Source organism: Pseudorasbora parva, chromosome 6, assembly GCF_024679245.1.
Source record: "Pseudorasbora parva isolate DD20220531a chromosome 6, ASM2467924v1, whole genome shotgun sequence".
In the NCBI taxonomy this organism is placed as follows: domain Eukaryota; kingdom Metazoa; phylum Chordata; class Actinopteri; order Cypriniformes; family Gobionidae; genus Pseudorasbora; species Pseudorasbora parva.
This window is the reverse complement of record NC_090177.1, coordinates 44,151,921-44,176,176: the sequence shown is the minus strand read 5'-3', so window position 1 is coordinate 44,176,176 and position 24,256 is coordinate 44,151,921. Positions and strand designations below refer to the sequence as shown.

The 24,256-nt window shown below is 40.8% G+C and overlaps 1 protein-coding gene across 1 annotated transcript in view; it reads left to right on the top strand.

Moving 5' to 3' along the window:
* The window catches only part of samhd1 (SAM domain and HD domain 1), a 69,807-nt gene that overhangs the window by 7,535 nt on the left and 38,016 nt on the right, over positions 1-24,256 (top strand). Inside the window, exons 2-6 of the mRNA XM_067446986.1 lie at positions 2,699-2,799; positions 2,879-2,987; positions 3,294-3,385; positions 3,477-3,592; positions 3,701-3,840. Of these exons, the coding sequence (XP_067303087.1) occupies positions 2,699-2,799; positions 2,879-2,987; positions 3,294-3,385; positions 3,477-3,592; positions 3,701-3,840 (558 nt within the window). The remainder of the gene's footprint in view (positions 1-2,698; positions 2,800-2,878; positions 2,988-3,293; positions 3,386-3,476; positions 3,593-3,700; positions 3,841-24,256) is intronic.

Sequence of the window (24,256 nt, the reverse complement as noted above, 5' to 3'; positions counted from 1 at the left end):
CCAGTTTAATAACATAAAATAAGAGTAAATGTATGCGTTTTTAAAAGAATGGGTTTGTTTGGGGAAGAAACACTGGACAAGATTAACAAACTAAACATCCTATTACAATTATAGCAAAACATAGCCGATAATTTCTGACCATGTTTTTTTCTTGGCTTTTTTGCTACAATAAATGTGTTTAAGAAACACACAGTTATAGCAGACAAAGAAAGATTATTATTACAAAGTCAAGGGCCAAGAGCCCAACTGAAGCAAACACTGATCACGATAATGGTGACCAAATATTTTCAATTAAACATCAACACCTAAAGATCTGTTGATTCTCAATAAGAGCTTCTGTAGACGTCTGACATAAATAAAGTCAGTCTGGTTAGTAATGTGTGAAGCTGGTAATAATGTTTGTGGAGTTGTTCAATCCTCTGCTGAGATCTTCAGATCTTTAATGTCTTCTTTTATCTTCAGTTGATTTAATCTAAAGCTGTGGCTGAAGTCAGTTGTAGTTCTTGTGTTTCTCTGTCCTTCAGTGATTCTTGTTAACAGGTGTTCTCAGTTATCACTTAATTAATCTCTTAATTATCTCATGAACTTCAACAATGCTTCAATTACTCTAACACTCTGTAGTGTGTACACTCTTCAGTGTTCATTTAAAACTGAAGATTTTGCTGTGGGGTTAAAAGGGTTAAAGACAGTAAGAAACTGTAAATTAATTTACGGAAAAGTTCTGTAAAAAAACAGCACTTTACTGGCAACCAGAGCTGCCAGTAGATTACCGTTAAATCAAGGAAAAACAGTAATATACTGTAAAACATAACAGTCAAATTTATCAGATGAATCAAGATATTTTCACTGAAATATTAGTGCAAGTTATTAGAAAAAAGTTGTGCAAAGTCAGTAACTGATAAGGAGAGTAAATATTAAAATGACCTGTGTTTATGTGGTGTTGCACAAGATGATATAGAAGAGATCTTTGAGTTGAATTCATTAGTTTTGTGGGTTACCGTTGTGCTGAAGAGTAGAGCCTGTGCTTCAGTCCAGGATGAGCAGAGAAACATTGATGATATGCTGCCTGATGCTTTCTTTAACGGCAGTGACTGTGTTTGCTGATGCAGTTATGAGCCGTTTGTTGAGTAATTTATCACATACGTGTGTTGCTCAATGAACCGCAAAAAGTGAAGTTAAAGTCATGTTTCTAAATCATTTTACTACTACACCTTACACGTGTGAAATGACTCAAATGAAGTTTTACGATACAAACACCTATAAATACTAGTTTTAAAATGAGAACTGTTTGAAGCAATCAGTTTTCCAAATGAAAAGTTATCTTTCATGGTATTATTACGGTAAAATACTGTAAAAAATGAGAGCTGTATATAAACAGTAGAGGGCTGTAAATTAACTGTACATTGCTGGCAACCACAGCTGCCAGTAGATTACCGTTATTTTACGACACAATTTTTTACAGTGTGCGTAGCCTACATTGTGACTAACGCTATCGAAAAAAGATGAGTCTAAAATGTAGTTTTAAAAATAAAAACTTGAACAAAAACCACTGGTTTTGGTTTTGTCTGAGGGAAATAAGAGCGTTCATGCTTGTGGTTGCCAAATTTCAGAGCTTTTCTGTGAAAAGAACACATATACTATCCGGTGGTTTACCTAAACATTCCCAATCTGGCAACCATATGCACGCAAGCTCTCTTTCGTGAGCGGATGATCTGAAAACCCCAATAAACAAGTAACCTGCATTTCAGCAATCCATTTGAGATGTTCTGCTTAAAGTGTCATTCAGTCAGTCTGTGTTCATCAGCTCTCTCTCCAATGCAGCAATTGACAGACTGGGAAACAGTCCAGGAATGTTTTTGCAAAGAAGCTTGGGAAAATATTGCCAAGTCAAGATGTGCCAAGCTGATAGACTCCTGCCCAAACAGAGTGCTGTAATAAATCAAAGCATACTTCAGTGAAGTATTGGTTCATGGGCGTGTACACTTATGAAGTTAGTTGTTCCAAGTAAATGTGTCACTGTGGTTTTCATTGGCATTCATATGTTGTTTTATATGAAAGGTGCAAAAGTTCTGATATAATATTTTTTTTCAACAAAATACCAGCTTCTTTAACATGGGTGTGTAGACTTTTCATAGCCACCGTATATTGTATTACATCTTACTATAAAGCATTGTTTGATGTTTATCAAATTCATATCATCTTAGATCTTGTTTTGTTGCTGCTCAGAGCAAATTCAAGATCATAAAAATTTGACTGTAAATTTGACTTTGATACAATCTTAATTGTAAATCTTCCAAATTTACTGTTTATGTGAGATCTTTACCGTAGACATCTATGTTTATGTCCAAACTATAAACGTTTATCCTAGTACTTGCGTAATCATTTGAATGATTGCAAATCAGAAATAATGATACTGTGTGGTTGAAAAGATATACCGGTACTGTTTATGATACTGTTTCATGTCCACACATGACAGCTGCTCTCTCTGGGTCAGAACGCAGATCTCAATGTTCGATGTGATCATACTTGTCAAAATAGAATCGAAAGGCGATTAATTGGGTGTTTGAATTGAGATTGCGATCTTTTAATGATTATTCATGCAGCTCTGTGTTAATTTTACTGACCAGACATATGCAGCTCTGTCTTACAGAACTGAACTGGAGGTAATTGGCTGCTTGTGTTTCTTTCAACTCTGCAGTGGCCATATAAGGGCAGACCGATGGAGAAATCATTCCTGTACGAGATCGTAGCAAACAAAAGAAATGGGATTGACGTGGACAAGTGGGATTATTTTGCTAGGTAAGAGGAATCGCTGCAGGTTGATGATGATGATGGTTTTCTAATCTTAATTCAGATGAATGTGTGTTCTTATGGACAGGGATTGTTATCATTTGGGAATCCAGAATAACTTTGACTATCATCGCTTCCTGAAATTTGCACGAGTGTGTGAAGTGAGCGGAAAAAAGCACATTTGCACCAGAGACAAGGTACGTTTTGGGTTCTTAGAAGTGTGTATTCATTGATTTTAGTGCATGTGATTTTTAAGTTGAACTTATACACATATAGATAATTTACCAAAAAAAACTTATTTACCAAGACAAATAGATTCTTCACTTTTTTTTCACAATGTATGGGCCACAAGAGAAATACTGACCCAATATTTAGTGATAATTCACAATAGTGAATAATTGACAGGGGTTTGAGAGGTGTGTGATCAAGTGTTCCTGTGTCAAGCCGAATTTAAACTAAATAAAGAAACTTTCTGATTTCATGTTTTGATTTACTATTTGCAGGAAGTTGGCAATCTCTATGACATGTTTCACACTCGTAACCTCCTCCATCGCCGGGCGTATCAGCACAAAGTGGTCGTCATCATCGAGACCATGTGTGTATTAGCATCGTCTAACAACACATTTATAATTTTCCTGGCTTCCAGGTTGATATCAGTGTTCTGACATTGGCTGTTTTTGTGTCAGGATAACGGAGGCCTTTGTAAAGGCTGATCCTCACATCCGAATCCAGGGCTCTTCTGGCAGGATATTTACAATCTCTTCGGCTATAGAAGACATGGAGGCCTACAGCAAACTCACAGGTAGAGGATGGCCCATGCCAGAAGGATAACCCTGAACTGGTGTCAGTTCGGTCACATGATGAAATGGGGGTATATATTCATGTCATTAAATAATATGTTTGTTTTTAGATCAAATCTTTGAACAGATTCTGTACTCGTCTGCACCGGAGCTGTCTGAGGCTCGAGCCATCCTACAAAACATCGTCTGTAGACGTCTGTACAAGTGTGTGGGTCAGACCACATCAGAGACACGTGTGGACACGTCACCGGTGAGTTCAGAGCTCAGATACGTACTAGGGATGTAATGGTTCTCTGTAAAAAAAAAATCAAATCGTACCCTTCTCCACCCATGGCTCGGGCACGCACTTGCACAGCTGTTTATTTCAAATTTGACGCCTCATCTATATTATGGTTTGTTGAAAATTACACGTGTATGTTTCTGTCTATGGATACACATTCTGGCTTCACAATGCATTACAACAGCAAAGATCAAAACGTGTGGACAAAATTCACTCTGACATCTGAAGCGCTCACACAGTGCGCCACAGATCAAGTATTTCACTTGAACTGACAAAAATCACAAGTTTGCACAAAAATGTCAAACACGGCTCCAGACAAAAAAACACAACAACAACAACAAAAAAAACCTTTAAGGAGCCACTGGCTCATATACGGGTAAAAATAGGTGCAAAATTAAAGTGAAGTGCTACAAAATAAACACTTTTTTCATGTCTGCCCTCCTTTTACAGCATTAGCATTTTCATCTATCTTGTGGATGTTCTGGGAACTAAGATTAACCTAAAGTAGAAACTGAATTGCTTATCCAGCTTTTCTGAGCCATTGTCACATTGTTGTGTCTTGCACACACCAAATCTCTTCTTCTTCATTAGTAATATGAGAGGTGAATTTAGTGAAATGCAGCTCTTCACAGGAAGTGTTGATTTTCATTTTTAGCTCTTTCTTTCTTTCTTTCTTTCTTTCTTTCTTTCTTTCTTTCTTTTTCTTTCTTTCTTTCTTTCTTTCTTTCTTTCTTTCTTTCTTTCTTTCTTTCTTTCTTTCTTTCTTTCTTTCTTTCTCATGTAGGCCACAGGTCTATCAGGAGTCTGAGCTATTTTGGGGACCTTTAGAAGCTTTGACATGCTCTGACATTTGTGTTGTTTTCAATTGCTTATAAACATAATGGCAAAAGTGTTATTATACTGTATTCAGCACAAACTGGGCTACCGTAATATGTGACCAACATGCATGTACATAAATGTCGTATTTTTGAGAGAATAATGTTTATGCATGGTTTACAAAAATAAAATAAAAATTAAGGCCCACAAGACTTTAGACTAATGGGTTATGTTTTCTAGGGTTTTTTCTTCAAACTGATGTGAGAATCATTGTGCCTTCTTATTCCTGTAAAAAAATATATTGATTTACATTTTATAAGACACTTTTTCTTTACAAAGGCCATATGTGAAGGGATGTGAATTCTCATGAATAATGCTGGAAATTACACCTGAGAGAACAAAAGACTCGCATAATGATCTGCATAATGAATCAGCTTTAGGTATGTGACTGAGAGCTAAGACACATGACCAAGGAAATATATTTTGTTGTAATTTATTTAGAATGTAGTCAACAAAGGCACATTACAAAGGCCTTATTTTAAATGATGAAATGATTTGACTAAACCACTGCAAACAATCCTCTTCTTATTTAGTATTTTTCTTGTTTCCAGTCCAAATATCAACAAAAAAAAAATCTTACATCAAGATTAATTTACTAGATAAGTAACATTTTCTGAGGGGAAAAATCAAAATGAAGTGAGTTTCTGCTTAATACCAGCTAAAATATCTGCCAATGGAGGAAGAAAAATAATATTGTTTCTTTTTGGAAAACAAGCCAACAGATTCTTAATGCATTGGCATATACAGTCCCTGACAAAAGTCTTGTCGCTTATCTATTTTCTAGAAATACCTGATATTAACCTGACTTTTAATTAATTCATTGGTGTTAGAAATAGCTCATAAGAAAAGCTAAAACCCTCCCAAATGATGTTTAATGCCCTGAAATAAATAATTTTCACAGAAAAAAATATTTATCATTTAATCAAGACAGAAAGGTCAAATTTTGGCAAGACAAAAGTTTTGTCACCTATACAGAAATGGAACAAATTTACTGCAAATACAAAAATATGTCAGCAAATTAAGTTGTGGTGCTGTGAGATCCAAATTTAATATCTTGTATGACTTCCATGAGCTTGAAGGACTGCATCCATGCGGTTTGGCAAGGATTCATACAATTTATTGATGAAGTCATCAGGAATAGCTAAGAAAGCAGTCTTGCATTCATCAATATTCTTTGGTTTCGTCTTCCATGCGTCCTCTTTCATCCTACCCCACATATGCTCAATGATGTTCATGTCTGGTGACTGGGCTGGCCAATCCTGGAGCATCTTGATCTTCTTCGCCTGAGGAACTTTGATGTGGAGATGGAAGTATGCAATGGAGCACCGTCCTGCTGCAGAATTTGGCCTTTTTTATGGTTGGGAATATAAGAGGTAGCTAAGATTTCTTGGTATTTTAGACTATTGATGTTGCCTTCCACCCTGCAGATCTCTCGCACACACCCATACTGGATATAACCCCAGACCATGATTTTTCCACCACCAAACTTCACTGTTTTCTGGGTGAATCTCGGATCCATTCGGGCACCAGTAGGTCTCCTGCAATATTTGCGGCGACTGGTGTAATTCAACAGAAGATTAATCTGAAAAATCCACCTTCTGCCACTTTTCCTGCGTCCATCCTTTTAGCAGGCTGTGGGCCTTGGCAAATGCCACACGGTTTTTCAATTGTCTTTTGTTTAGTGCTGGCTTCTGGGCACTGATTCGACCATGGAGGCCATTTCGAGACAGAATCCCACAAACTGTTCTGGTTGACACAGGGACTTCAGGTGACCAGGTCTCGTGGAGCTCTGCTGCAGTGGAAAATGGGCTGGCCTTGGATTTTCGAGCCAACAAACGGTCCTCTTGAGCAGTTGTCTTGCGGGGTCTGCCCGACCTGGGCTTGTCAAAAACGTCTCCAGTCTCTTCAAATCTTTTTTTTTATCCTCTGTACTTGATGCTGAGACACATTGAAGGTGTCTGCCACATCAGCAGTGGATCTGGTCTTCAGCCTCTTGATAATCAAAACTTTAGTCTCAGCGTGAATCTTAGGCATGTTTGCAGTGGTCTAGTTGCAGTTGATGTGAAGGTCTAGCGTACTGGGGTTCTTTTTATACACACTTGAGACCTAATTGATCCATTATTAGTCACAGGTGAAGCTCATATGACAAGGTGACAACACTTATGTCTTTGCAAAAATTGACTTAATGGGCTTTACCAAGCTGTGAATATTAGAATACTTTTTGAAAGTTTAGTTTTTCACTGTAACATTATCACAAAAGCTGGTGGGATTAAAATGAGCCATTTCTTGTAAAAAAATCTTGATTAGAAATATATTTCAGCGGCACTTTAGGTCAATTTGTACACAAGCGACAAGACTTTTGTCAGGGACTGTACTTGTCGTGATTTTTTACTTTCGGCCATCCAAGGCAACTAAGTAAAGTAGTGATTGGTACTCACGTCACCATTGACATTGTGATTTTTGGATCACACGTCACTTAAGGTGTGGTTATTATGAGTACATCAGATGACCCCTTTCCCCCCTCTAAGTTTGGGACACTAGTCAAGGCTGTCCAGTCATTTAGAATTAATGTAAAGTGGGGAGAGTTGGTCAGCTGATTTATCTGAAAGATTGGTTAGATTTCTAACTTGTAGAGCCTCTTCTGTATTATCAGCACAAGGAAAAGACACAATTGTAATAAAATATATTTTATTAACAAAAGATAAACAAGAATAACTAACACAACTACTTAATAAATACAATGGATGATAGGAATAAACTGCACAATAAACATAAAATAAATGTGATTATGTTGAGGGTGGCTATAGAAGAGTTGTGTTATCTTATGGAAAGATAAACTGTTGTGGTAATGCTTTAGATTGTAGCCCGGAAAGTACTACATAATTAAAGTGAATGTACAACATAACTTTCGGTAATTATAGTGTAACTATAAAGTAAGTTTGTGTAGATATAAGGGACCAATATGTAATATTGGGGGAATAAAGGGGTAACTGTCAGGAAAATTAACAAATTATTTATACTGTAAGTATTTTTAAATTAAGGGGTAATTATCCGTGTAGTTACAGGGTACACAGCAAAAACTCCAGTGTTAAATTAACTCTCCTCAGAGTTTATTTGGCTCCACACTCAAGAGTGTTAAAAGTAACTCTGAAGAAGTGTTAAAGGTAATGAGATAATTAAGAGATTAATTAAGTGATGATTGACCGTTAGTGATGACACCTGATGATAACAAGCAGAATCACTGAAGAGTCACCATTTTTAAATCACCATTATGGAGATCAGTATTTGCTTTAGTTGGGCTCTTGACTTTATAACATTAGTCTTTGTCTGGCTGCTTTAAAGCAGCCATACAAGTGCAGAGAAGATGTGACCAAGTGTTGATGGTTATGTTTTGACATAATCCTCATGAGCTGAATCACTGATGTCATTTAGAGCCTAATCTTTGAGTTAGGTTTACTTTATTGACTATAGCAGCTCTGTGATTCTACAGCATAAGATCTGGTGTTTACAATAATCAGAGGGATTTTTAAAAAGTATTCTGTTCTAAAAAAAGGTTTGAATCTCTTGTCATTCAGCTACACAGAGACATCATTAATTAGTGTATGAATCTCAACAATGGTGGCCATCGAAAAGCTTTTGCAGTGCATTCTGGGTGCACCAATCAAAACTCGCCCATGGCTCCCAGCATGCATTGCAGCATGCATAAATTATAAGATGAACTGATTTATTGATTTCTTTCTATTCTCTATTTACTAAATGATGATTATGTTAATCAAAACATTACTAACTCCTGAACAGATTTTCTCTGTGCTTTCTTTGCCAAAATGTGTGTTCCAAACACACAGTTAAAGCAGCCAAAAAAAAAAAAAAATACTAATGTTAAAAAGCCAAGGGTCAAGAGCCCAACTAAAGCTAACACTGATCACCATAATGGTGACTTAAAAATGGTGACTCTTTCCTTCAGTGATTCTGCTTGTTATCATCAGGTGTCATCACTGATGGTCAATCATCACTTAATTAATCTCTTAATTATCTCATTATCTTTAACACTTCTTCAGAGTTACTTTTAACACTCTTGAGTGTGGAGCCAAATATACTCTGAGGAGAGTTAATTTAACACTGGAGTTTTTGCTGTGTAAGTATGAATCTGCGGGCTGTAAATTAAAGTGACTCTTGTTTCATGTAGACACGGGGTAAGTACAATAAAAACACATATAATCTGATATCACTCGGAAACCTTTATTTCAATGAAAAAAAGAGGAAAAATATACAACACATTAATTTATCTTTCTTGGCTTCATCCTCTTCTTGTTCCTCTTCTTTTTCATCCTTGTCACAGATGAATCTTAAAGGTGCCCTAGAATGAGTTGAAACAATATTTTAAATTGGGTAACACTTTATAATAACGTTCATTTGTAAGTCATTTGTAAGTGGTTAGTTCATGATGAAATAATAATTTACAAAACAATCATAAATGATTATCAAGTGATATGCTAACATTTTATGAATGTTTTGTAAATTCCGTTACAAGTAATTTACAAGTGATTAGTAAATAATTAACTAATGATTTATGAAACATGACTACACGTTCATTAGTGATTAATGAGTGATTTGTTAATTATTTTACTCATATTTAGGAGATTCAGTTTTAAGTAATTTACAATTGATTAGTCAATGATGAACTAATAATTTACAAAAAATGACAATGCATTTCATAAATGTTACTTTTTTGTGTTTTGCAGATTCAGTTATACATTGTTTACAAGTTATTAGATAAGGATAACCTAATCATTTACAAATCATGATTATACATTCATAAATTATTACTATGCTAACGATTTACAAATCTGTCATAAGTTAGGCCTATCTTAAAAAAAATAGCATTCCATAAAATAATCAAACAGATCCTTAGTAAATAGTTTAGTTACTAGTTAATATATTATTAATCACTGAAATCTCAATATACCATTATCTCAATAAATTGTTAATCATTAACAATTAAATGATGATCAAATAGTAAATGATGAGTAGCCTATATAATGTATTTATGCATATCCTAATGCATCAGATCAAGACGCATTTGATTCTTTGCATTTGTAGACATGATTTTATAAATATAAATAGGCTACTTTTTATTGCAAAAACTGACCAAAAACAGCATAAAAGTATTAGCTCATGTTGCATTCCAAGTTTTCTGAAGCCATACGATATCTTTATGTGAAGAACAGAGGTGATCTTAATGTTTTAATCATTGAAATGATCCCTTTATGAAGGGATATCTTTCTCATATTTATCTTTCTCATATTTATCAATCAAATAAGTTTTTTTTTTTTTTTTACATTCAAATAATACTCTCGACTCAATCCCAAATCAGCATGACACAATCGGTCACATGACACATGAGAGCCAATGGCATTTTACAATCAAAGCTGACGTAATCACGCAATTGGTCACAAGACACATGACAGCCAATGTTGTCAAGGCTGACGTTTCTTCCTGGTGGCAAATTTTGTAATGTGTTAATCATTAATCATTGGCCGGTTGATGGACTCGACGCTGCTGATGGCTTCTGGGGATTTACTTCACACAAACCAATCGTTTGTCCTCGGGACACTTGGAATATTTGTACTTTTTGAATAAATTGTTCCTGCAGTCGTATCTGCCTGTTTTTTATATATAAAACACAAACGGGTAGGTTTAGGGAAGGGATTGGTTATGTGACTTGGAGTTAAATACTTACAGTAATTAGATGAATTACCTATTTACACATTTCTGTTACAACAGGTGAGGAATAGCAGAATTTAATTTTCACATTTAACGTTACATTTGTTGTAGCAATCAATGGACGCATTTGTAACGGGTAATAAATATCTACAAATGATGTGTAACACATTTACAAGTAATGAATAGTCTACACTTTAGATTAGGGGACGCAGAAAGCATTGTAAATGCCTTGTATAGTGATATGTACAGATCATTTGTAATGGGTGATAAAGATTTGTAAATGATTTATTCATGCATTTACAACATCATCTCTAACAGTTTCAGGGAAGCACCATTCAGGGAAAACCGCTGGGCCGAGGTCGTGTCCGCCATTTCTCCCCCACACTTACACTACACATTGGTCATCTGCATGAGGAAACCATCATGTTTATGGTACTGGAGGAGTCAACCGCAGACATCATCCTGGGACGCCCCTGATTAATATTACACCAGCCGCATATCCACTGGTCCACCAGAGTGATCCTGCAATGGGGTGAGAACTGCTTTGATCGTTGTATTCATCGTCCTTGCCGAAAAGGTCCATCATCATCGTCAGTTCCTTCATCATTACCTGTACAGTCCACCTCAGTAGAGAGTCCCGATACTCAAGTCAACGTGGCCATTCCTTCAGTTTACCGGGCATTCCAGGATGTCTTCAGTAAGCGGTTGGCTACCAAACTTCCACCTCATCGGCCATGGGACTGCGCCATCGACCTCCACCCTGGGGCTACTCTACCAAAGGGCCGCGTATATCCTCTGTCCACCCCGGAACAGAAGGCCATTGAGGGGTACGTGCACAAAACGCTCCACCAAGGGTTCATCCGACCATTGACCTCCCCTGCCGCTGCCACAGCCCAATACCATCAAGGAGCTGCAGCGCTTCCTAGGATTCGCCAACTTCGACCGTCGCTTCATAAAGAATTATAGCCTGCTCAGCTCCTCACTCACCTCTCTGCTCCAGAACAGGCCCAAGTCTCTGTCCTGGACTCCATCGGCCACGGAGGCCTTCCATCAGTTGAAGAACACCTTCCAGTCCGCTCCGATCCTGGTCCACCTCAATTCTCATCTTCTGTTTATCGTCGAAGTGGACGCCTCATTGACCAGGGTCAGAGCGGTTCTGTCTCAGTGGCAGGGGACACCCTCACGACTCCATCCATGTGCCTTCTTCTCCAAGAAGCTGTCCCCGGCGGAGCAGAACTACGACATCGGCAACCGGGAGCTTCTGGTCCAGAAGGGCGCCTCTATGTCCCGCCTTATCATCGCCTGCCCCTTCTGGACTTGGCTCACTCTTCACCGGACTCTGGACACCCAGGCAGGAGAAGGACCCTCTCGCTCCTTCGCCACCGCTACTGGTGGCCCGCCATGCCTCGGGACGTCTCCCGATTCGTCAAGGGATGTTCAGTCTGCGCCATTGCCAACACCCCTAGGAGACTCTCCGAGGGCAAGCTGGTTCCTCTTCCGATCCCCGAGCGTCCCCGGAGCCATCTGGGGATCGATTTCATGACCGATCTGCCTTCTTCCCAAGGATTCACATACGACCTAGTTGTTGTCGACCGATTCTCAAAATCCTGCAAGCTAATCCCCTTCAAAGGCTTACCTACCGCGTTTGAAACCACGGAGGCACTCTTCACCCAAGTCCTCCGACACTTTGGGCTTCCGGAAGACATCGTATCCGACCGAGGACCCAATTCATCTCTAGAGTGTGGACAGACTTCTTCTGTCTCCTATGGGTATCTGTCAGCCTCTCATCAGGTTACCATCCTCAGACCAATGGCCAAACTGAACGGAAGATCGAGGAGATCGGGTGATTCCTGAGGGTCTACTGCCACCAGAACCAGGAGAGCTGGAGCCAGTATCTGCCCTGGGCCTAATACACCCAGAATTCCCTCCGGCAGTCCACCACAGGGCTCACCCCATTCCAATGTGTCCTCGGCTACCAACCACCGCTCTTCCCCTGGACGGGTGAGTCCTTGGAGGTCCCAGCGGTGGATTACTGGTTCCGCCAGAGCGAGAGGGTCTGGGACTCAGCGCACGTACAACTCCAGCAGGCAGTCCGGAGACACAAGCACCACGCTGATGTCAAGCGCGGACCCAAGCCGCGGTACCAGCCAGGCCAGAAGGTCTGGCTTTCCACACGGGACATCCGTCTCCAGCTGCCGTGCCATAAGCTGAGTCCTTGGGACATCGGACCGTTTACGGTAGACAGGCAGCTGAACGAAGTCACCTACCGTCTTCTCCTTCCTCCCACCTACAGAATTTCACCTTCTTTTCATGTCTCGTTGCTCAAACCCTTACCTGAACCTATCCCTTCTTCACCCATAGATCCTGGTGATGGTGCCATACCTCCTCCTCCTGCCATCGACGAGGACCCATCTGTCTACCAGGTGAGAGCCATCCTCGACTTGTGGCGAGGGGGGTCCCGGATGCAATACCTGGTGGATTGGGAGGACTACGGTCCTGAGGAGCGGAGCTGGATCTCCAGGAACGATGTGCTGGACCCCAAGTTTGATAACTCAATTCCATCAAGACCACCCTGACCGACCCACTCCTTGGGGCCGTGGCAGACCCCATCGCCGCCCGTGGAGGAGGGGGTACTGCCACTCCCTCACAGCCATCAGACACTGCCATGCCCACTCGTTCACCCTCTCCTGAATTCTAAACACCTGGGCACCATCACCAGCAACACTACATAAGCATTACTCACCTTCACATTCACCGTCTGGTCTTGCACCGATCCAACCTCGACTACCTGTCCTCCTTCGAAGCCCTCACCTGCCATCCTCTTCGTCTCATCATCATCGTCTTCTTCGTCTTCACCTTCATCATCGTCTTCACCATCATCATCCTTCTTCTGAGTGTCACCACCCTTCTAAGTATCACCTGTGTCCGTTTCCTCTGTTAATAAACTTTGCACGAACACTGATCCATCTGTATCCTTGCCTGTGTCTGACACTAATCACTTGTAAATGACTTGCAATGTAATTTACAAAACATTCATAAAATGTTAGCATATCACTTGATAATCATTTATGAATGTTTTGTAAATGATTAGTTCATCATGAACTAACCACTAATAAATGACTTGGAACTGAGCGTTATTATAAAGTGTTACCTTAAATTGTTCTCTGATATCTACATAGAGGTTATGTGGCTTGTTTAAGGGCAAAAATTGTCCAGATACAGTTTTACAGGTCCATTTACAGCCCTATAAATTGTCCCTAGGATGTAATGCTCTGTTTTTGCCATATTTGGAAGAGTCATAAATATAATCACAGAGTTGCACGGCCTGCTCTATTGTGCCTGCTTCATGGTTTAAGTGACTGACTTCCGGGTGAACGCTGGCGCTATTAGCTGCCGCTACTCAGGGAGGGAATTTTAAAGACATGCTAGTACTTTTTAGTCTTCCTGCACTTATGAATGCATTTATGAATTGTTTTAATATCTGACCTGTGTATCTGCGTTGATTCTGCGGGGTTGTACGCTGGTTGATTGCGGTTGCCGGTCTGCCTGCCGGTTACCGACTGTTCTTCGTGGTAACTTTACCACTGAGCTACTGGTGCGGATGAACTACATCTGGGTCGTCCTTTCTGCTGTATACCATTCTGTATACCATTCTGTGGTATGGACGATGCTTCAGTATTCGGCAGCGGAACTTATTCAGCTCCGTCTGCGTCCTTTTTATCTACCAGCTCTACATCTCCCCTTGGAAATTGTGTACATACCACGACGGAAATATATACATCGCGGGTCTCGGCGGAGTTACAACATTGATGACTCCTGTCAAATACGGTCATTTTGGTCATCTAAACCATGCTCACAGAAGAGGCTCTCACGGACTGTTGATCGCAGTGTATTAACCAACCTGGCCAGATCGGTTGGCAACGACTCTGGTAAAAACAATATCTCCTTTGGATTACTTAATACACGATCACTCTCCACTAAAGGACCTCTGGTGTATGACCTGCTGTCTGACCGTAAGTTTGACTTCCTCTCTCTAACTGAGACATGGCAGAAACCAGGTGACTTTTTTCATTTAAACCAGTCTGTTCCCCCAGGATATGGTTACGTAAGTCAATCACGTGATACGGGACTGGGAGGGGGAGTGGCAATTCTTTATAAAGATAAATTTAAAGTATCTCAGTTAACTTTGCCATCAGATCCTTCTTTTGAAATAATTGCCTTAAAAATTAATGGGGCGATTCCAACCATCCTCACAAACATTTACCGTCCTCCGAAAAGCAATAATGCCTTTTTAACTGAACTCTCAGAACTCTTGACTTATCTATCTTCCATGTCTCCAAATGTTATTATGTTGGGTGATTTTAACATTCATGTAGATAATGTCAGTAATGCACTTACAAGTGAATTTCTATCATGTTTGGATTGCTTTGGTATGCAACAATTTAACACTCTGCCCACTCACACTAAGGGGCATACTCTTGATCTTGTTTGTTGTTCAGGTACAGCACCTTATAATTGCAGTGTTTCTGACCTGTCCATATCTGATCACCTGTTAGTGTCTTTTTATGCCCAACTGGCAGTTTTTAAGGTAAACCCATGCCGTCCAATCTCATTTAGGAATATTAAGTGCATTGATGTGCCTACTCTTGCTGATGAACTTGCCATCTTCTCCTGTAAATCTGATTTCTCTAATGTTGATGAACTAGTTACATATTACAATAATGGACTGAACATGATTTTAGATGACTTTGCACCTGTGAAAACTCGAACTATTTCATTTGTACATTCAGCTCCTTGGTTTACACCTGAACTACGTGAACTTAAATCTAAAGGCCGTAGATTAGAGAGGTTGTACGTTAGATCTGGCCTTACTGTTCATAAAGAAATGTATGCTGAACATATTCAAATGTACAAAAATGCACTGTCCAAAGCGAAATCTGATCACTACTCCAACATAATTGGAGTAAGTAATGGAAATCCCAGGTCTCTTTTCTCTGTGGTAAACAATATTCTGCGACCCCCTGATCCTTTGCCATCTGATGTGTATTCCACAGAATTATGTGGTCGCTTTATGAGTTTTTTTGAGTCTAAGGTTAATAATGTACATCAGCAATTACTTAATGGTACTTTCTATCATGACTCCTGTCAATTTATTTCTCATGCACCTCCCCACTCAGTTTTCTCTACCTTTACTCTACCAACTACTTTAGAGATAGTGAATCTGATAAATAAATCTAAATCGTCGACTAGTCAGTTAGACCCTCTACCAACTGTTTTAGTGAAAGCATGTTTACCAGCCCTGTCTCCACTGATTACTCAAATTGTTCATGCTTCACTTAGATATGGTTCAGTACCTCCATCTCATAAATCTGCTATTATTACTCCCATACTTAAGAAACCAGGGTGTGATCCACTTAATTTTGATAATTTCCGCCCAATTTCAAATTTACCATTTATCTCTAAGGTAGTGGAAAAGTGTGTTTCAATTCAAATTCATGAATATCTCTTAAATAATAATTTGTATGAACAATTTCAATCTGGCTTCCGTCCTCATCACAGCACTGAGACTGCTCTTGTCAGGATAACCAATGATTTATTGCTGGCAGCTGACTCTGGGCTGTTAACCATACTTGTCCTTCTTGACTGAAGTGCTGCCTTTGATACTGTTTCACATAAGATTCTTCTCGATAGGTTAGCGTCTATTGGGATTGCTGGCACGGCTCTGTCTTGGTTTGGGTCATATCTATCGGGACGCACTCAGCATATTCAATTAAAAAGTTTTAAATCAAGAACATCTACAGTCACTTCTGGTGTTCCCCAGGGTTCTGTTTTTGGCCCACTTCTTTTTATTATTTATCTGCTTCCTCTTGGTTCCATTTTGAGAAAACTTGGTATTCATTTTCATTGTTATGCGGATGACACCCAACTTTACCTGTCTGCCAAACCAAGTGATTCTTTTCCACCACCATCGTTGAACAGCTGAAATTAAAGATTGGCTTTCAGCCAACTTTTTGAAGCTAAATAGTAACAAAACCGAGGCTTTACTTGTTGGCACTAGATCCGTTTTATCAAAAGCTAATTGTTTTTCTTTGTACATTGATAATAACGCAATCTGTCCTTCCTCACAGGTTAAAAGTTTGGGTGTTATCATGGATAGAACACTATCCTTTGACCCTCATATTAATCATATTACACAGACTGCATACTTCCATTTGCATAATATCAATCGTCTCCATCCTTTTCTTTCAACTGATAATACAGCCGTTCTTATTCATGCATTAGTCACTTTACGTATAGACTATTGCAATGCTCTTCTCACAGGTGTTCCTTTGAAATTGCTACGTAAGCTTCAGTTGGTTCAAAATTCTGCAGCACGTGTTCTTTCTAGATCACCTTCTTTTGAGCAGATCTCTCCAGTTCTTCAGCAATTGCACTGGTTTCCGGTAAAATATGGAGTTGAATTTAAGATCTTGCTACTTACTTACAAGGCACTTCATAATCTTGCACCCCAATACCTTACTGATCTTCTCCATGTTTACACTACATCACGTGCTCTCAGATCTTCATCTTCAATTTTTTTTGTGGTACCACGGATTCGACTAACTACCATGGGTGCCAGATCATTTAGTTATGCGGCCCCCCGTTTATGGAACTCCCTTCCTCTTGATGTTCGTAACAGTGATTGTTTATTGACTTTTAAAACGCGTCTTAAGACATATCTTTTTATACAGGCTTTTTTTAATGTTTTTTACTGAGTCTATCTATTTTACATACTATCTATTGTATATGCGGAGTGTTCGTTGTGTGTTTTGTGCAGTGTTCTGTATTTTCATTGTGAGGTGTCCTTGGGTGTCATGAAAGGCGCCTTTAAATAAAATGCATTATTATTATTATTATTATTAAATATTAATGTTTAGCTCTGCTCTGATTTCACCAGCTCACAGCAATTTAGTTGTTCAGTGAAGCGGCTCGTGAGTCCTGACCGTCCTGGCAGAACACTGTAGCGACTGGGCTACAAATAATAATAAATTAAATTAGCTCAATAGGGAATTATGGGTATTAATATTTAATTATTTATAATTGATCATAAATGGTTACGATCAAACTATAAATCTTCAAATCACCCGAAGGGAAATACTTACCTAGGCATTTTTAAGCAATATAAATATGGTTTACAACAATGGATTGAAATGAACAAATATATATATATATATATATATATATATATATATATATATATATATATATATATATATATATATATATATATATATATATATATATATATATATATATATATATATTAGGGGTGTCCCCGACTAAGGATTTACACATTCGAAACAGAATTTTCGAATGTCTCTATAGTCGACCAATAGTCGAATCATCTATGTGTGTGTAAACCATAGACCGGAAAAAAATAAACGGTATAAACGGGTTGGGTTGGGCAGGACACTAGACAGCAGGAGGCTAAGACTATTTTTATTTTACTTTACACACGGCACACAGCCACCACTTTTAATAAAGTGATCAAAACTAGGCTACACTACACATTCGTAAATGAACCGTTCTCTCATACCATTTAAATGACGCGATCGAAACACAGAACATCACACAAATATATAAAAGAACATTTTGATAAATAAACCTAAAAACAATACCTGCCTAGAGAGGAAAAGAACACTTTGTGCGTTTATATGCGCGTTCTTAAGCCGATTGTGCCTATAGGGGGTCGCACACTGGACTGAAGCTCAGCGTCGTGTCTCAGGATCTCACACCAGGCAGACGTGAACATTACGCGCCATGCTCGAGCTCAATTTTGAATCACTGCACGATGAGTGTATCTTGTAGTACAGGGTGAAATCAGTATATACATTCACGATTTGAGGGAAATATACATTTATTGCCGCGGACAGGCGTCAAATGCTGCCGTCGGTGTATGTGTTCGAATTTGTGTCGAATGTGTCCGGTGCGAAGCTCAGTGCCCTTAAAGGGGCGAACCCTTCAGCACCGCGACACGTCTTTATAACACTAAGATTGAGCACACCAATATTGCCAAAATGGTATGATCCTCGTTTCATAACACCCGCAAAGATTCGACCATGAGATCAGTGGTTGAATCCGGTCCTGCATATCGATGCATCGAATCTTCGACTATTAGGGGTCACCCCTAATATATGTGAAGTTTTATTAACTAATTTCGGGAGGAGCACTAACATATAATTAAACAACGGAGCCGTCAGCTAATCAAACCTAATTAACAAGGGGAGCACGTCAGATAATTAAACCTAATTAAACGCAGGTGGAGCATGGTAAGCTAATCAATCTGATCAACGATAGGAGGTGTACTTATACTACAGATTTACCTCCTCTCGTTGACCATTTTTATTTTAGCATTGTAAGCTTCAGGCAGGTCGCCCCACCTGCACACTCACGCTGCTAGGCTAACTCCAAATGCTCAAGAAACAAGTATTTTCCTAACAAAAGTTTAAGCTATTTATAAACTCAACTCATACCGCTTCATCAACAGTCATGGTAAAAGATTTCTGCTTTTCCCTACGAAACACAATTGGCATTTTGTCTTCTAACAATTCTAATCGATGAACAACTTCAATAATCAATGTCCTAAAAGCATGTTAATAACGTTGCGTTTTTGGAACCACGACAACAGAGTCAACTTTGCCTACGTTACTTTTAATCCACGAGAATACGTACATCAGGGACGCACACGCGGTGACCGTGGCAATGAACAAATAATTATTCTTCTGGGAAAGTGAATGTACAGATATTTTGAGGCTACATCACTCAGATAATGACAATGCTACAGCGTACATCACAAAAAAGACAAGCCACTAGTCGGAACCAGCTCTCCCTTGATTCAATACGTCTCAACTTGACGCCCATATGAGCTCGGTCACACAGGGACACAGTGAGTACAACCTTCTTACAAGCCTTTGCGACTCAGGGCATTTCCACACCTTAAAGTCCGCACCGAGGTCTGAACTGAAGCTCATGTTTTGATTCATTTTTACATGTTGGGTTAGTTGTGTTTGCTTTCACATTGCAAATTGTGCGAGTGCACTAGAGAACTTACATGACATACTGCTGCTGTAGTGATGCTGTTTACGAACGATTCATTCATTTTGTATGAATCTTTAATCCGAATCTTTTGAACAACGAGTTTTCTCAGAGAGCGATTCGTTCATTTGTTTACCGAGCACGCGCATATTTTCTGTACAGGGAAGTACTAAACGTGCTGGAAAATGTAACATGTAACATTTTAATTAGATTCTGCTTAAATTAATGGGATCACTTTAGAAAAGATTCGTCCATTTTGCTGAACAAGATTCAAAGATCCGTATCAGTAAAAAAGGATCCGAACTTCCCACTACTATTGTAGTGTGCTGCTTCTTGACATTGATCGGCTCGTAAACGAACGTGCGTCTGACGTCAGCGCATCGTCACTCGGGCGAGTAACTCCCAAAAACTTAGCCAGCTGACTCTTTGCCTCACTGCCTTACGAGACATGGCTTGTAAAGCAGCGTTTTGTCAATGATTTTGGACAGACTTCTAAGGCAGTGTAACAGTTTAATGATCTGCAGCAAACAGAGAGAGCTTTCGTGAAAACTAAGCACATCTAATTACTACACTAGTACTACATTTATAATGACACCAGAAGTGGAAATATTGGTGGTTGCGTGTTTAAAAATAAAAAAATAAATCAAATAAATCAAATAAAAAATAAAAAATAAAATAAAATAAAAAAACACTGGAAATTCCTTTGAAATATCTTTAGAAGTTGTAGCCATTCATACAAACAAAATTCACCTAAAGAAGGCTTTCTATAAGGCTTTTAACATTACATCAACATAAAAAGGAGCTTCCTGTAAATGGTCAGATAATTCAAACCATACAGAACGCTTTCGCACAAGAAACGAACCTAACCTTCGTTCAGTTTGATCCGGACAGAGACTTTGCAAACTGAAAGTCAGAATCCGGACGAAGCAAGACGAGCTGAATTTCATGAAATACAATCCAATTTGGAGCTCCTGTTTTCCTAAATATAACACAAATTTCTTACAGTAGGCTATATTGTATAGCATAATAATTATTATTTTAAGCCATCTTATATTTTGGGGGAAGAAAACGTATATCACGATTACGCAAACCTCAAAGGCCATGATCCCATTAAATAAACGTGAGCTTCACATTCAGAATCTGTGCGTTCTACAGCCTTCACAACAACAACGCTTTATTTCAGAGCAGTTCACAATCATGATTAGTTCTCGTTTATGCCAAGTAAATGCATACAATGACAAGGTTTCTGAACTACGATTATATCGTAATTTGTTGCACACAATTGTGAGGGAGTATATGTTATTTCCTTCATACTAGTTAAAAGGAGCATTCTGCAATAATCAATCAGTAATTTCAAAAGTCTCAGTTGGTTATACAAACATGTTTCTCCATTTGTCTGTTCAACCATTTTTTCTTCTGCCGCAGCAGTGCCGTTCCTTCAGTTCCCGCAGGAGCTGAGTTTTTCCAGCTAATTTTCTCCACAGCAGCAGCAGTGCTGTTCCCTCTGCTCCCACAGGAGCTGAGTTTCTCCAGCTAATTTTCTCCACAGCAGCAGCAGTGCCGTTCCCTCTGCTCCCACAGGAGCTCTGTTTCTCCGGCTAATTTTCTCCACAGCAGCAGCAGTGCTGTTCCCTCTGCTCACACGGAGCTCAGTTACTCTGGCTAAACTTTCTCCACTGCCGCAGCAGTGCCGTTCCCTCTACTCCCACAGGAGCTCAGTTTCTCTGGCTAATTTTCTCCACTGCCGCAGCAGTGCTGTTTCCTCTGCTCCCGCAGGAGCTCAGTTTCTCTGGCTAATTTCACCACTGCCGCAGCAGTGCTGTTTCCTCTGCTGCTGCAGGAGCTCAGTTTCTCTGACTAATTTTCTCCACTGCCGCAGCAGTGCAGTTTCCTCTGCTCCCGCAGGAGCTCAGTTTTTCTGACTAATTTTCACCACTGCCGCAGCAGTGCTGTTCCCTCTGCTCACACGGAGCTCAGTTACTCTGGCTAAACTTTCTCCACTGCCGCAGCAGTGCCGTTCCCTCTACTCCCGCAGGAGCTCAGTTTCTCTGACTAATTTTCTCCACTGCCGCAGCAGTGCTGTTTCCTCTGCTCCCGCAGGAGCTCAGTTTCTCTGGCTAATTTCACCACTGCCGCAGCAGTGCTGTTTCCTCTGCTCCCGCAGGAGCTCTGTTTCTCTGACTAATTTTCACCACTGCCGCAGCAGTGCTGTTCCCTCTGCTCCCACAGGAGCTCAGTTTCTCTGGCTAATTTTCTCCACTGCCACAGCAGTGCTGTTTCCTCTGCTCCTGCAGGAGCTCAGTTTCTCTGACTAATTTTCACCACTGCCACAGCAGTGCTGTTCCCTCTGCTCCCACAGGAGCTCAGTTTCTCTGGCTAATTTTCTCCCTTATCCATCTGGCGAGGCTCCCCCATTGGAAGCAATGAGTCTTAATCTCCAATCGGATGCCGTCAGAGCCTCTCAGTCACTATCCATCTTTTCTTTTTCCATCCGGTGAAGCTTCACTTTCCGATTGCAGTGAGCATTGATCTCCCGTCGAATGTTGTGAAAGCTCTCCTGGCGGGTGTTTCCCCATCTCTTTCTCCGTACCGTCGGCCGATAGTACCCACTCATCTGATGCCAGGAATCTGCTCCTGGCGGAAGCTGGGTGGGCCCCCTCGGTCAGTCTTTCTTTTTAATTTCGACGCCCCATTTATCAATTTGGTAGGGCTCACTCATCTGACGCTGTGATTCTAATCTCCCGTCAGATGCGGCTTGAGCCCCCGATCGACTGTTTTCAAACTTCGCGCATGTTGAATCTCGTTGCGCGCTCTTTCTCCGGACGGTAAGGTTTTTTCGTTTGTTGCAGTGAGCCGGGCCCCCCTCAGACATTGCAAGAGCTTTCCCGATTGGTCATCTTAATTTGAGGAAGCTCCTCATTTATCGGCCATCAGGGTTAGTTTCTCGTCTGTTGCAGTGAGCCCGGCCCCCCTCAGACGTTGCAAGAACCTTCCCGATCGGTCTTTCCAATTTGAGGATGCTCCTCATTTATTGGTTGGTGGGGTTTGTTTCTCATCTGTTGCAGTGAGCCGGGCCCCCCTCAGACATTGCAAGAGCCTTCCCGATCAGTCACTCTAATTTGAGGATGCTCCTCATTTATCGGCTGTTAGGGTTTGTTTCTCGTCTGTTGCAGTGAGCTCGGCCCCCCTCAGACGTTGCAAGAACCTCCCCGATCAGTCTGTCAAATTCAAGGTTGCTCCTCATTTATTGGCCGGCAGGGTTTTTCTCGCCTGTTGCAGTGAGCCAGGCCCCCCTCAGACGTTGTGAGAGCCTTCCTAATCGGTCCTTCTGATTTGAGGATGCTCCTCATTATCAGCTGGTACAGCTTGTTTCTCGTCTGTTGCAGTGAGCCTGGCCCCCATCAGACGTTGCAAGAGCCTTTCCGATCGGTAATTTTATTTAAGACCGCTCCTAATTTAATCGGCCGGTAGGGTTTTTTCCCATCTGTTGCAGTGAGCCTGGCCCCCCTCAGACGCCGTAAGAAGCCTTCCCAATCTACCCCGCTGATTTTGAGGATGCTCCTCATTTATCAGCCGGAAGAGCTCATCTTACATCTGTTGCAGTGAGCCAGGCCCCCCTCAGACTTGGTAGAGAGCCTTCCCGATCGGTCCGCCAAATTCTAGGCTGCTCCTCCTCTATCGTTCGGTAGGGTCTTCTTTTTCATCTGTTGCAGTGAGCCTGGCCCCCCTCAGATGCTGTAAGAAGCCTTCCCAATCTGCCCCCCTGATTTTGAGGATGCTCCTCATTTATCAGCCGGAAGAGCTCGTCTTACGTCTGTTGCAGTGAGCCAGGCCCCCCTCAGACTCGAAAAAGAGCCTTCCCGATCGGTACGCCAAATTCTAGGCCGCTCCTCATTTATCGTCCGGTAGGGTTTTTCTCGTCTGTTGCAGTGAGCCCGGCCCCCCTCAGATGTTGTAAGAGCCTTCCCATCGGCCTCTCTGATTTTGAGGACGTTCCTCATTTATCAGCCGGAAGAGCTCGCTTCTCGTCTGTTGCTGTGAGCCGGACCCCCCTCAGACGTTGCAAAGGGCCCTCCCGATCTGTAATTTTACAAAAATTCTCCTCATCCATCGTCCGGTAGGGTTCTTTCCCGTCTGTTGCAGTGAGCCTGGCCCCCCTCAGATGCGGCAAGAGCTTTCCCGATCGGTCTTCCAACGCCCAGTTTCCTTCAGCCAGTAGAACCCGTCCGCCCGAAGCAGTGAGGCAACACGGGCTCTCCTGGTCTAGCAGCCAGGCCTCTCAAATTATCAGCCCACCAATTTTTCTGCGTATTTGGGGGTTTTCTGGTGGCTGTCCTCCACTCCTTGCATTTTGGGGGATACTCTGGGTTCGGGCAAAAATCCGAGCCCGGAGCCCTCCCCTGGACAGCACGCCAAATACGCATAATCTTTACTCTATTTAATTTGATGTAAGTGGGAACTCGTGAAGTGAAGTTTTATTAACTAATTTCGGGAGGAGCACTAACATATAATTAAACAACGGAGCCGTCAGCTAATCAAACCTAATTAACAAGGGGAGCACGTCAGATAATTAAACCTAATTAAACGCAGGTGGAGCATGGTAAGCTAATCAATCTGATCAACGATAGGAGGTGTACTTATACTACAGATTTACCTCCTCTCGTTGACCATTTTTATTTTAGCATCCCTCCACCACCCCATCTCCTCACTT